General features: G+C 39.4%; 1 protein-coding gene across 1 annotated transcript in view; it reads left to right on the top strand.

The window, feature by feature from the left end:
* The window catches only part of LOC148035455 (putative cysteine protease RD19D), a 28,260-nt gene extending 18,417 nt beyond the window's left edge, over positions 1 to 9,843 (top strand). Inside the window, exons 3-4 of the mRNA XM_087678817.1 lie at positions 8,579 to 8,822; positions 9,013 to 9,843. Of these exons, the coding sequence (XP_087534943.1) occupies positions 8,579 to 8,822; positions 9,013 to 9,302 (534 nt within the window). The 3' untranslated portion in view covers positions 9,303 to 9,843. The remainder of the gene's footprint in view (positions 1 to 8,578; positions 8,823 to 9,012) is intronic.
* Positions 9,844 to 12,491: the final 2,648 nt, after the last annotated feature.

Genomic DNA, 12,491 nt, shown 5'->3' with positions numbered 1-12,491 from the left:
AGTATTTCTTTATCAATTAAAAGATGGAAAGTTGCAAAAAATGAATAAAATGTTCCGAAGTACAAAGCCTGTGAACATTTGGTTTTCATCTTTTTTGAGTAAATTTCAGCTCCACAAGGACAGTATAGAATATCCTGAACAACATCCCAAGTAAGAAAACACTTTATGTGACCATAACTCAATAATTCAAGTGTAGAATTGCAATCTGCAGAACTCTGTATTTACTATTTTTCACCTATTTCTTGACCTGTTCTCTACCTTATTCCATTCCAGATCTATTCCATACTAGTTGGACTACAAACCCTTTTACTCTGGCATCATTCTAGAGTAAAACAATCCCATAAACATCACTAAATCAGAGTTGAAAACACTGTTCTTGTGTGGCGTGGCCATCACTTTCTTTAGTTCCTGCATTGGAGAAGTAATCAGCTGCTCCTGAACCTGGACAATGAGGCTCTTGCCTTAGCAGAAGAGCAAAGAAAACACAGAACTGTACATTCGATTGAATCATCCCATCATGCAAAGCATTTCCTCTGAGAATAGAGAGTTGTCAGAGGGAGCAAGCTCTACCTCCGTACATGAGTCAGAGACGAAGAAGTATTCTCCATAGCTAATGTACTTGCAGCAATCTGCCCTCAGCCCAAAAACAATTTTACGCTCAGATCTACCCCTCCTGCATTCAACGTTGCTGCTCTCTCTCTTTTGGGAATTTATGCCCAAATTGTGACACATGGCATACACATAACAATTTTCATGTTTGAATCTTCCGGTCTAAAATTCTCCATGATCGGTGCAAAATTTGACCTCGGCACAGACCTGAGAATTAATCCTCGTGCAAAAACGACGATAATGACATGAACAAATTTTGGGGGGGCAAAAATAGTAACTCCCTAAATTTTAGGGATGGTGACCCCTGCATTTCTCAAGTTGTTCTGAGCAACTTTTATCATTGCAACCACATCAAAAAGTGTAATGTGGCTCGGTTACGATGACTTTTATTCCGTGGGCATTCTCACATGGGCATCTTTTGTCTTGGCCAGGCTCATTGTCCTACACCATCTCGAGTGGCTAAGCACATAATCCCAAACCACTAGCATTCTATTCTTCAGTGCCCATTCAATTCAGTCCCAAGGCTCAGACAACCATTAGTCCAATTTGTCCCAATGGTTGCCTCTTCTGGCGATGCAAAGATCCCTGCTTAATCCAAGAGAACTCTGGGGGTAAAATGTAACAACAACTAAAGAAAAGAGAAATAAAATATTTATATAAGTAAATAAGGAAAGCAACTGCAAAAAGTATCACCATATAGTGACATATCCCCTCTTGAAAGAAGCAAACGACCTCGATTGCATGCCATACATGCTAACAGGGAACATAGGACGATAACACGATTCTCGATGTTATTAGTGCCATCACATATATTACTTGCTAACAGATGACACGGGGCAATGGTAGGAGTTTCCCCACTACCATTTGTGCCATTGCAAGTTCAAGTCTCACATAGGTGGAGGATCACATCATGTATCCAACTATGGTTACTAGGAGCCTTTCTAATATACATGTTTCCGGATGCAAAACAGGGCGATAGTACGTATCCCCGAACTATTAGTGTCACAACATGTATAATCATTCAACTAAAGTGTAACAAATACAACTTCAAAGCACTGAGATTTCATTCAATGATACACATGTTAATGCTAAGTGTAAACCATACATTGTGCATTATTCAGTGAGATGCAATATTCAACTGTACAATAGAGAATGTACATTGCTTCAAAAAGCATTCTAAGTCACTGTAGGTTCCAGCAAGAAAGCTTCTCGGTAAAGTTGCAATAACAGAGGTGAATCTGCCAATTCAGCCTCTTCCATCCATTTGGCATCCATTGGTAAATAGTTCTTGAACTTCACCAAAAATCTTCTTATAACTCTACCTTTCACTTTCCTATCCTTATGTGCCAGGATTTGCTCACAAACTAGAATCTCATCTAATTCCTCTACTTCAGGTTGTTCCTTTTGAATCATATCTTATGGCACTTCACCAATAAAAGGCCTCAATAGGCTCACATGGAATGCATTATGAATTTTCCAATTCTTTGGCAATTTCAGCCTATATGCTACATCATTGATCTTCGCTAAGACTTGAAAAGGGCCATAGTAACGCATACTCAGCTTTGGAAACATGTGTTCCTTGCCCTTCTGTATTCTCAAACATGCCTTTTCAAAACGCAATAAGACCCAATCATCCTTTTTGAACAAGAGTTCCCGATGACTATCAGCAGATCTTTTCTGTTTAGCTTGTGACTTTTCGAAGGCATGCTTGACCTTTTTATATGCTTCTTCCCAATCTTCTACATAACAATCTGCTTCAAAAAAATTATCTTTTTTCTGCAAAATGGGAGGCAGTTTCTTTCCAACTTCCACAATCTCAAAAGGTGCTTTGCTAGGAGATGAGTGCATTGTATTATTGTATGCATACTCAACCAATGCCAAGTAGTGTTCCCAAGAAGTCTTATGGTCTGAAACATAACACTTTAGTAGATCTAAAACAGTCGAATTTGCTTCTTCAAACTGTCCATCCGTTTGTGGATGGAAAGAAGATGAAAATTTCAGCGTAGTGCCCATGTTTTCAAACAATGCTTTCCAAAACAAGCTAGTCATTCTTGGGTCTATCACTTACAATTGATCGTGGCATTCCATGGTACTTGAAGATATTATGCATAAATATATTTACCATGTGTTCTAACTTAACCTTTTTCCTTACAGGAATGAAATGTGCATGTTTGCTGAATCTGTATATGATAGTCCAAATTCCATCATTCCCTGAAGAAGTTTTTGGAAGATAAAAAATGAAATCCATGGCAATACTTTCCCATGGACTTTCTGGAATAGGCAGTGATTGTAATAACCTTGGTGCCTTCTGTCTATCAAATTTGACCTTTTGGCATACAAGGCAAGATCTGATATATGCATCAACATTAGATCTCAAGGCTAGCCAATAGAAGAAAGTCTCTACTGCTTTGACTATAGCATCTATACCACGATGTCCTGCATACGGTGGAGCATGAATTTCTAATAAAAGTTTTGGCCTTAGTTGTTTTGTAACGCATAGTCTTCCATGCATCATGATAAAGCCTTCTTTGAACACATAATGATCATGATGTTGGCCATTGATCAACTGCTCATAGATTTCAGAGAAATCTTCGTCATCATCATACTGCTCGTTCATATCATCCAATTCACGGTGATAAGAAATTGAAACAGCTGACACCTATGGTTTGTGAGATAAAGCATCTACAACTACATTCTTCTTGCCTTCCACATGCACTATCTGAAAATGAAACATAGATAGGAAATTTTCCAAACGCATGTGTTTCTCTAACAATTTAGCTTGTGTGAGAAAGTATCTAAGTGTTTGATGATCCGTTTGCACTACAAAATCAGCACCAAGCAAATAGTGCTTCCAACTAGAAAGTGCATGGATCACAGCTTTCTCATAAATTTGGTAAGTCCTTTCAACGACAAAGAGTACTCTCGTATGCCACAACTCGGCCATTCTGCATTAATACAACACCAATGTTGTTTCCACATGCATCACACTACACTACGAATGGCTTAGACAGATCTAGCAAAATAAGTACTAGATCTGTAGTCATTTTCCCCTTTAAACATCTAAATGCTGATTTCTCTTTGTCAATCCATTGCCATTTGACATCCTTCTTTTCAAGCGCATGTAAAGGAGAAGCAATCTCTGCAAAGTGTCTTACAAATCTTCTATAGTAAGAGCATAGGCCAAGGAAACTGCAGACATCATGAACGGTTTTCAAGTCTGGCCAAGAGACAATTGCTTCTATCTTTGCAGGATCAATCTTCAGACCATCTTTAGAAACTATGTGCCCAAGGAAGTGAATCTCTTCCAAAAAGAATTCACTCTTCTTGCCATTAATGAGCAATTTATTATGCTTAAGCTCATTAAAGACTATAACTAAGTGTTTTCTATGCTCCTCTTCATTCTTTGAAAAGATAATCATATCATCAAAGAATGTGCCAACGAAACTTCAATAAGGGCGGAAAATTCTATCCATCATCCTGTTAAACGTGGCAGGAGCATCGGTCAATCCAAACAGCATGACTAAGAATTCATAGAGACCAAATGTCGTTCTAAAAGCAATCTTATGGATATCCTCTAGCGGCCTGATTCTGATCTGATGGTATCCACTTTTCAAATCTATCCTGCTAAACATTCCGGCTCCCTGTAATCGATCAAGAATGTCATCTATCCTCGAAATCGGAAACCTATTCTTGATCGTGTTCTTATTCAAGGCTTTGTAATCAATACACATTCGCTAAGAGCCGTCCTTTTTTTGAACACAGGTGAACAAAACGGAGAACTAGTGGGCTGAATTAGTCCCTTCTCTAAAAGCTCATTAACCTGTGTCATAATCTCTTTCTGCTACACTACACTGACCCTGTACGGTGGCCTATTGGGTGGACTAGTCCCTGGAATAAGATCTATGGTATGATTTTCAGGCCTCTCAGGTGGGGTAACTCTCTTGATAACGAATCTGAGAAACAATCACTGAATTTATCCAAGAAAGCCCTTCTACTTTCATCTAGTACAGACACATTACTGTCAACTTCATTAACTTGCTTTGCAAAAACCAAGTATGCAAAAATATGATTTTTCATTACAGAAGTAATTGCAGAAGCAGAAACAACTGGGACAGACTCTCCTTTAAGCTTCACATCTAACACATGAGTCTTGCCCCTATGTACAAGAGTAATCGTTCTACCGTAAGTATCCAAGATAGCATACTTCCTGTGGCACCATGGAATTCCCAACAAAATATCACAGCCCTCTAAAGGCATAATATGGAACTCCTCTGTGTCCACATAGCTTTGAATGTGTATATGGAGTTTGCTAAGAATGGGGGTGACAAGTTCAGTATGTCCTGGGCATGCCAAATCAGCTTGTCCAACTAGTCCCATTTCCTCGGGACGTATACCCAGCTTAGCTACCAATGCCGGTGAGATAAAGTTTGCATGATCTCCAAGATCAAAGAAAATAAGCACTGTGGAATCTCTAATCTTTTCCCAAGCTCTACACAATTTTGTAGCATCATCAGCTGATTGATCTCCCACCATATCAGGCACTAAGCCAATGTTGGGTTTCTTTTTACTTGGTGCATCTTTATTCTCCACATCTTTAGAAGATTGTTGTGGGCACTTAGAAGCAATATGGTCTTTCTATTCACATATAAACCATTTCCCAGCCATCATTAAAGCCTTTCTTTCTTCAAATGATTTGCCAAAAAGTGGCTTCTTCTATCCTTTGCCCTATTTAAAGGAAGTTTGAGGCTGCTGTTGAAAACTTTTCTTCCAAAAAGACTTCTTTGTAAAGCTGGTCTTTTCTAGAAATTGCTTCTTCTTCTTGCCAGGATCCTACTTAAATTGAGAATCCTTTTTTTCAGTGCCTTTAAAGATGTCAGCTTTTCCTTTCAACAATGCATTTGCCACACCAGCATTTTCAATTAACTGTACCATATTTGTAACCCTGGTCTCAGTACAATAATCCATGATGGCTTTGGGCAAACTGCAACTATACTTTTCAATTGTTCTGACAGGGGCACTGTCCTGTAAGAACTCGCTAGCAAAAGTGCTTCCCAAAATTTATTATTGTACTCTTCTAAATCCACACAATTTGCTACGTCCAATTTATGCCATGCAGTCATGACATCTACTTCAAATGTGTTAGTTAACCATGAAGCTTCAAACAACTGTTTAAAATGGACCCAAGTGGCAGGTGCATATCCTTGGATCAACAATATGTTTCAGCGCTGCAAAGCATTACCTTTCAAAAAAGTTGCAGCCTTCCACACCTTAGAAGTCTCAATAAAATTCCCTCTAGTGTAAGCTGCATCAAACTGCTGTATAAATGTCAAAGCTTTCAACTTATCTTGCATACCACTGAAGGTTTCAAACTTTAATGCATGACCACCCTCTTTATAGTCTTTAGGCTTTGCACTTTTTGGTGTTAGCTTGTCATAGATAGGTCGCTGTAAAAAGGGGAGTCCCTTAGGCGCATTATCAGCATTAATTTCACATGTCTTAGCTGCCATATGCCCACTAGGCTGAGAAAAACCAACCGCTGCATTTTGTACTCCAAGCATCAAATAAGGACTCTGAAAAGTCTGATAACTGGGCTGTAGACCAATATTAGCATAAAAGTGGGTTCACTGCCTCAATAGGCATCATTCCTGGTGGCCCTCTGGGCAAGTATTCCTGATAACCGGTGGGTAATCCAGCCATTGCTTGAAAAACTGACCCACCACCAAAGTAACCAAGATAGGTAGCAAAGTGAGGAGGAATAGTTTGTTGTGCCACTTGTGCATTACTGCCTTGACCATTCACTCCCTGGTCCTGTGCTTGTGCTTCTTGTTACACTGGACTTGTCTCCATGTTTGGACTTGTCTCCATGTTTGGTGTCTTTTCCACATGCTCATCCACATTAGAGGTTTGCCTTTTTGAGCACTCCATGGTATGATGTGATGACTCAGCCTGAGAATCCTCATTATGTTTGCATTCGAGGATTCTTTACAAGCTGTTCGAAAGAGCCAACCATACTGAGGAGTCGTGCCATAAACAAGTCCTCCTGTTCTTGCTCCTCATTGTGTGGTTCAATCTCGGTTCTAGAAGGTGCTGACACCTGTGCACCAATTCTCTCTCTTCGGTGTCTATGAGCAGAAGAAAAACTGTTCTTCTTCATGAGGGAGTTTTCCTTTGCCTTTGTCCATGTCTGCCATCTCTCTAGTCCTGTATCCAGCAAATGTTGTATCCAAGAAAAATCTTGTAGTCTTTCTCACCTGTAATCTTTGTAAAACCTTGTGTGTATGGCCTTTTCACCGAAAAGTGTCCGAGCTTAAATTCTTACAAAAAATAATTCAAATCCCATGGGTGGAACCACGAAACCAATCTATGACTCACATAAAGTGGTAGTCCCTTCAATTAATACCTGGTGTTTTTAATACACACACAAACAGAGACCTCACTCCCTTGCTCAACACTAGATTGGCCGTGAAGTCCGGCGCCCCTTTCAGTATTTCTTTATCAATTAAAAGATGGAAAGTTACAAAAAAAAAAAATTGTTCCAAAGTATAAAGCCTGTGAACAGTTGACTTTCATCTTTTTTGAGTAAATTTCAGTTGCACAAGGACAGTACAGCATATCCAGAACAACATCCCAAGTAGGAAAGCACTTTCTGTGACCGTAACTCGATAATTCAAGTGTAGAATTGCAATCTGCAAAACTCTGTATTTTCTATTTTTCACCTGTTCACTGCCTTATTCCATTCCAAATTTGTTCCATACTAGTTGGACTACAAACCCTTTGACCCTAGGATCATTCCAACAATAAAACAGTCCCACAAACAACACTAAATCAGAGCTGAAAACACTGTTCCTGTGTGGCGTGGCCATCACTTTCTTTAGTTCCTGCATTGGAGAAGCAATCAGCTGCTCCTGAACCTGGATAGTGAGGCTCTTGCCTCAGCAGAAGAGCAAAGAAAACACAGAACTGTACATTCGATTGAATCAGCCCATCATGCAGAGCATTTTCTCCGAGAATAGAGAGAGAGTTGACCAGAGGGAGCAAGCTCTACCTCCGTGCATGAGTCAGAGACAAAGAAGTACTCTCCATAGCTAATGTACTTGCAGCAATCTGCCCTCAGTCCCGAAAACAATTTCACGGTCAGATCTGCCCCTCCTGCATTCAACGTTGCTGCTCTCTCTCTTTTGGGAATTTGTGCCCAAATTGTGACACATGGCATACATGTAACAATTTTCCTGTTTAAACCTTCCGGTTTAAAATTCTCCATGATCGGTGCAAAATTTGACCTCAGCACAACCAGAGAATTAATCCTCGTGCAAAAGCGAAGATAATAATGCGAACACATTCTGGGGTCCAAAAGTAGTAACTCAAAGTGTGAGCCTCTTCACCCCCTGTGGAAAGGGGGGGAAAGGGTGGGGGGAGACACATGTACTAGTTGAGGATCAGGGGGCTGATCGGTGGGGGGAGATGGTGGGGAAGAGAACAAGAAGTCATGGTCATTATGATCATGATAAGTTGAGGTGGAGTTAGATTGCAGAGTACAGGAGAGGTGGTGATTTGTTGGTATCAATGATGGAGACGTCTACTTGGAGTGCTACATGGCAAGAGGCGTGTATGCCACATGCTAGGAGAGGAGTCTTGGGTGAGCTCACATAGCACTGAGTGGCTGGTTGGAGGAGTGATGATCATTGTGTTTTTATGCACAATACTACGTATTGAATCTTGATAAATTCAGAAGGTCATAGGAAAGCCGTCTTGTCTAGCTATGTTCTTGTGCAGCTCCATGCTGAGATTGTCTGCAAGAGCGCATTCGATTCAAATTCTTCCTGCAAGCACATGCACTAGATGTTTTCTTGTGCAGCTCCATACCTAAAAAAAATTTGCAATGTGCCAACTCATTCAAATTCTTCCTGCAAGCACATACATTTTGTACATGATTACAAAGGAATTGCTCACCATGATGCAATGTTTGCAGTGCAATCCAGCAGACCAGAGGTCGTGTGATTCAGGATGTCGAGGTGGGCTTATGACAAATGCATATGAATATCTCATGGAGGCTGGCGGTCTGATGATGGCAGAGGACTATCCTTACAAGGCTACAGTTGGACAGTGTCAATTTAACAAAAACAAAGTTGCTGTGAAACTGGGAAACTTCAGCATAATCTCTCTTGATGAAGATCAGATTGCAGCTAATCTAGTGAAGCATGGACCTTTGGCAGGTAAATGAATGCTTTTATTGACAGCATACTCAGACCTCCTCCAAGTTCATAGGCCCCTTTAATCATTTAATTCTTCTTGGGGGGCTTCTGTACAGGACTTAAGGGATGCAAATGGTGTTACACTGCTTGTTTCATGTTGTGTGGTTTTTGAAGTTCTTCTGTGCTAAAAACCTTTTTTATCTGGTGACAGTGGCGCTGAATGCAGCATTCATGCAGACATATATCGGGGGAGTATCATGCCCTTTGCTTTGTAGTAAAAACTTTGTCAACCATGGTGTGCTTCTGGTGGGTTATCAAGAGAGGGGTTACTCGATGCTCAGATTCTCTTACAAACCCTACTGGATATTGAAAAACTCTTGGGGTTCCCATTGGGGTGAACAAGGCTATTACAAGCTGTGTCGGGGGCTTAGCGAATGTGGCATAAATACAATGGTGTCTTCTGTTGCAGCCATCAGTGTCATGACAGCTTCAGAATCATGACAATCATGAGATCCATATGGTTGTATTGTGTTCACTGGAATGCATGTGTACCAAGGTCTGCACACTGAGGTGGTTAAACATAGTGGATAGGTTAAGCACACATCTACAATTTGAGGGTAATTCTACCATAGGAAATCAAAATGGGTCTTTCCTACATCTTGTTCTAGGTTATTTTATTTGTCAATTATTAAGGATGTAAAAATTGGAGGGAGGAAGTGCAAGGAGGAGGTATGGAACTGATGGTTTACCTCTCATTCCATATCTTCTGTCCTTGAAGGAAGAAGGGGGACTGATTTCTCATCTTCCAGATCTTGTTTCTCCTCCTCTGAAGAAAATAATATTGTGCTACTGAATATTTCTTGAGCAGGGTGATATGCTGAAGTATGTTTCTGTTGCTACTTAGTCTTTGGCACAGAGTACTTATGGATTTTCTGAACAGGTTGATACTTACTTTTTCTTTGTAGATGCACTGGTAACTTTTGAAGATTTGAGGGTTGTGTTGGTTGTCTCGGTTCGATATTTGCTTACGAACAATAGTGGTTTGTGTAAAATCTGAAGGTTATGTTGAGATGTATGATTTATTTGCTGATGAACAGAGTGTCAGTAAGATGTATGGCTTATTTGCTGATGAACAATAAACAGCAGTATGAGATCATGTGTTGATACATTGAGCCTTACAATTTCATAGCTACATTCCAATGTGTTAAACTTCTGCTGGCAACTTCTGCTTGCCAAGCTATTAGCAATGCAAGGTTTGTCCAAGGTTTAGTAAGATGGACAGATATTTGTCCATATTTCAACTTGTGGCATGTAGCAGACCATCTAGTTATTGCCAACTTTTAGGAACACAGCACTAAGAGCTTAGATATGCAGCCTACCATGTGCACATTAATCCACCATTGTGCCCAGTAATCCATGGTAAAGAAACAGCCTATCTTGCAGTGGGAATTTCAGATTCCAGATACCTTCTGAACAATCTGAGATGAGTTCATCGGAGCATTCAATATTCCATGCCTCTTGAAAGATTTGTAAGGATAGCAAGTAGCTAATACCATTGCAATGAAATGACTTTGGCACCACTATTGTCTTGGTGGTTGGCAAGAATAAGATGATGAAATCCATGTGCATTGATCTTTTCCTTGTGGCTTAGGTTTATGTTTTTGAACTATAACTGCTTTCAAAATTATGCAAGCACAAATGAACTTTTTGTAGTATGGTAAATGAGCATTCTCATGGAGAGATTATTTTGGTAGAATCACATAAGTAGCACTTCATGTCCAAAGATGAGGCTCCAAACAACATGGGAGAGAGAGCAATAACATCTATTTGTGAGCAAGTAAATAATCAGAATTTAAGCATGGTGCCCATATTATCAAACCAACCCTTTCAAAATAAACTTTTCTTACACGAACCTCTTATCACAGACTCTAGCAAGACTGTGATACTTAAATATTTGTTACATAATTACCATTGTCATACAATGAGCTTTGCTCTCCTCCTGAGCGGGGATAAAATGTGTATATTTGCAAGGCTTGGAAATATAGTCCAAAGACCATTATTACTAGTGTCCTTAGAGGATCAAAGATGGAACTCCATAGCAATACTTTACAAGGTCTATTAGGAATAGTCAAAGGCTACATCGATACAAGCATCCTTTTTTCCTATCATACTTCACTTTCTGGCATATGAGGTATATGTTGAAAAGAGCTTTTAATATCATGCCTCAAAAGTTGGCCTACAGAGAGATTGCCCAACTATCTTAATAGTAGCATCAATGCCTCTATGTCATGCATAAGGATGAGCATGACTTTTGGTCATCAATTCGGTCTCAATTGCTTTGACATATAGCCATTCATGCATAGTAAGAAAACCACCCTCAATTGTGTAATTTTCATCACTTTTGTCCATCTCATAGTAGGTCATACACATTTAGTAAAGTCCTCATTAACAACCTACTACTAAATGTTGTGCCATAGTCACTACTAAAATCTGTTGTCTTCTAGAAAGTATTTAACACACATTTTTCTTGCTCTCAATATACATTATCTAAATATGAAACATGGAGAGGAAGTTTACCAATCTCATATGCTTCTTAGACAACTTAGTCTATGTAAGAAAGTATCTCAATGTTTGATGATTAGGGTATGCAATGAAATCTCCCAGAAGACTGTTCCTAGATTGATAATGTCATAATATGCAAAACTCAACTTTTAGTGTCTCTAGGGTCCTAGATGCCCACTACTAGCATCTCTCCTCCACAACTTCCCTTTGCTGCCTAAATTAATGTGCCTACCACCATGACTAACCTTTCAAATAAATAAGTTAGGAATTCATTATTGGTTGAGAGGCTTTGAGAATAATGTCACTCCAATGGAAGATTTGGAAGACTAATGAGTTTTGTGGACTAACTACTATGCTATTTGGGCTTACATGATTCTTGAAGACTTTCCTTCAAAGTCTTGGCTTGGCCATTGAGGGAATACAACTTTCAAACCTAATAGCTACACGTGTGACTTGAATTTTTTCAATGGTTAGAATATCTTTTGAAGGTATTGATTTTGAGAATGAGAAAATCTTGAACACCTTCTACCAAATGACATGGTATTCAAAGTTGTTCAACAAACTCTCTATAACCTGGAAAAAAATAATACTTTGTTCACATTACAACAAGATTTGCACAAATATTAACAAAGTATATATTTAACACACAGATGCAAGATGTAGAAATGTAGGATATAAAAGATGAAGAGCGAAATGATATAATTCATCCAAATCATAACATCATAAATAACATAGGTGATGAAGAGGTGGTGCAAATATATAACCATCCAAAGACATTAGGGTAGGAGGTGCTCGTTGGGGCCAATGTGGCCAATTTCCCATCTTACTCACTAACCCTAACTATATATGTACACACTTATTCATAATTCTTTGAGTGATAAGACAACAAGGTTTTGCTTACAAGAGAGACATTAGAGGCACCATAAACATTCTCTCTCTCTCTCTCTCTCTCTCTCTCTCTCTCTCTCTCTCTCTCTCTCTCTCTCTCTCTCTCTCTCTCTCTCTCTCTCTCTCTCTCTCTCTCTCTCTCTCTCTCTCTCTCTCTCTCTCTCTCTCAATACAAAATAATTTTTGCAAGCAATCCAAATCTAGGTGTGTAATATATTGAACTTTGGTAAGTGCACTATT

This window comes from Lygodium microphyllum, chromosome 5 (assembly GCF_053477565.2).
Source record: "Lygodium microphyllum isolate KBCC chromosome 5, Lygodium_microphyllum_v1.1.10, whole genome shotgun sequence".
Lineage (NCBI taxonomy): Eukaryota > Viridiplantae > Streptophyta > Polypodiopsida > Schizaeales > Lygodiaceae > Lygodium > Lygodium microphyllum.
Note: the sequence above shows the minus strand (reverse complement) of the source record. Positions and strands in the feature narration are given on the sequence as shown.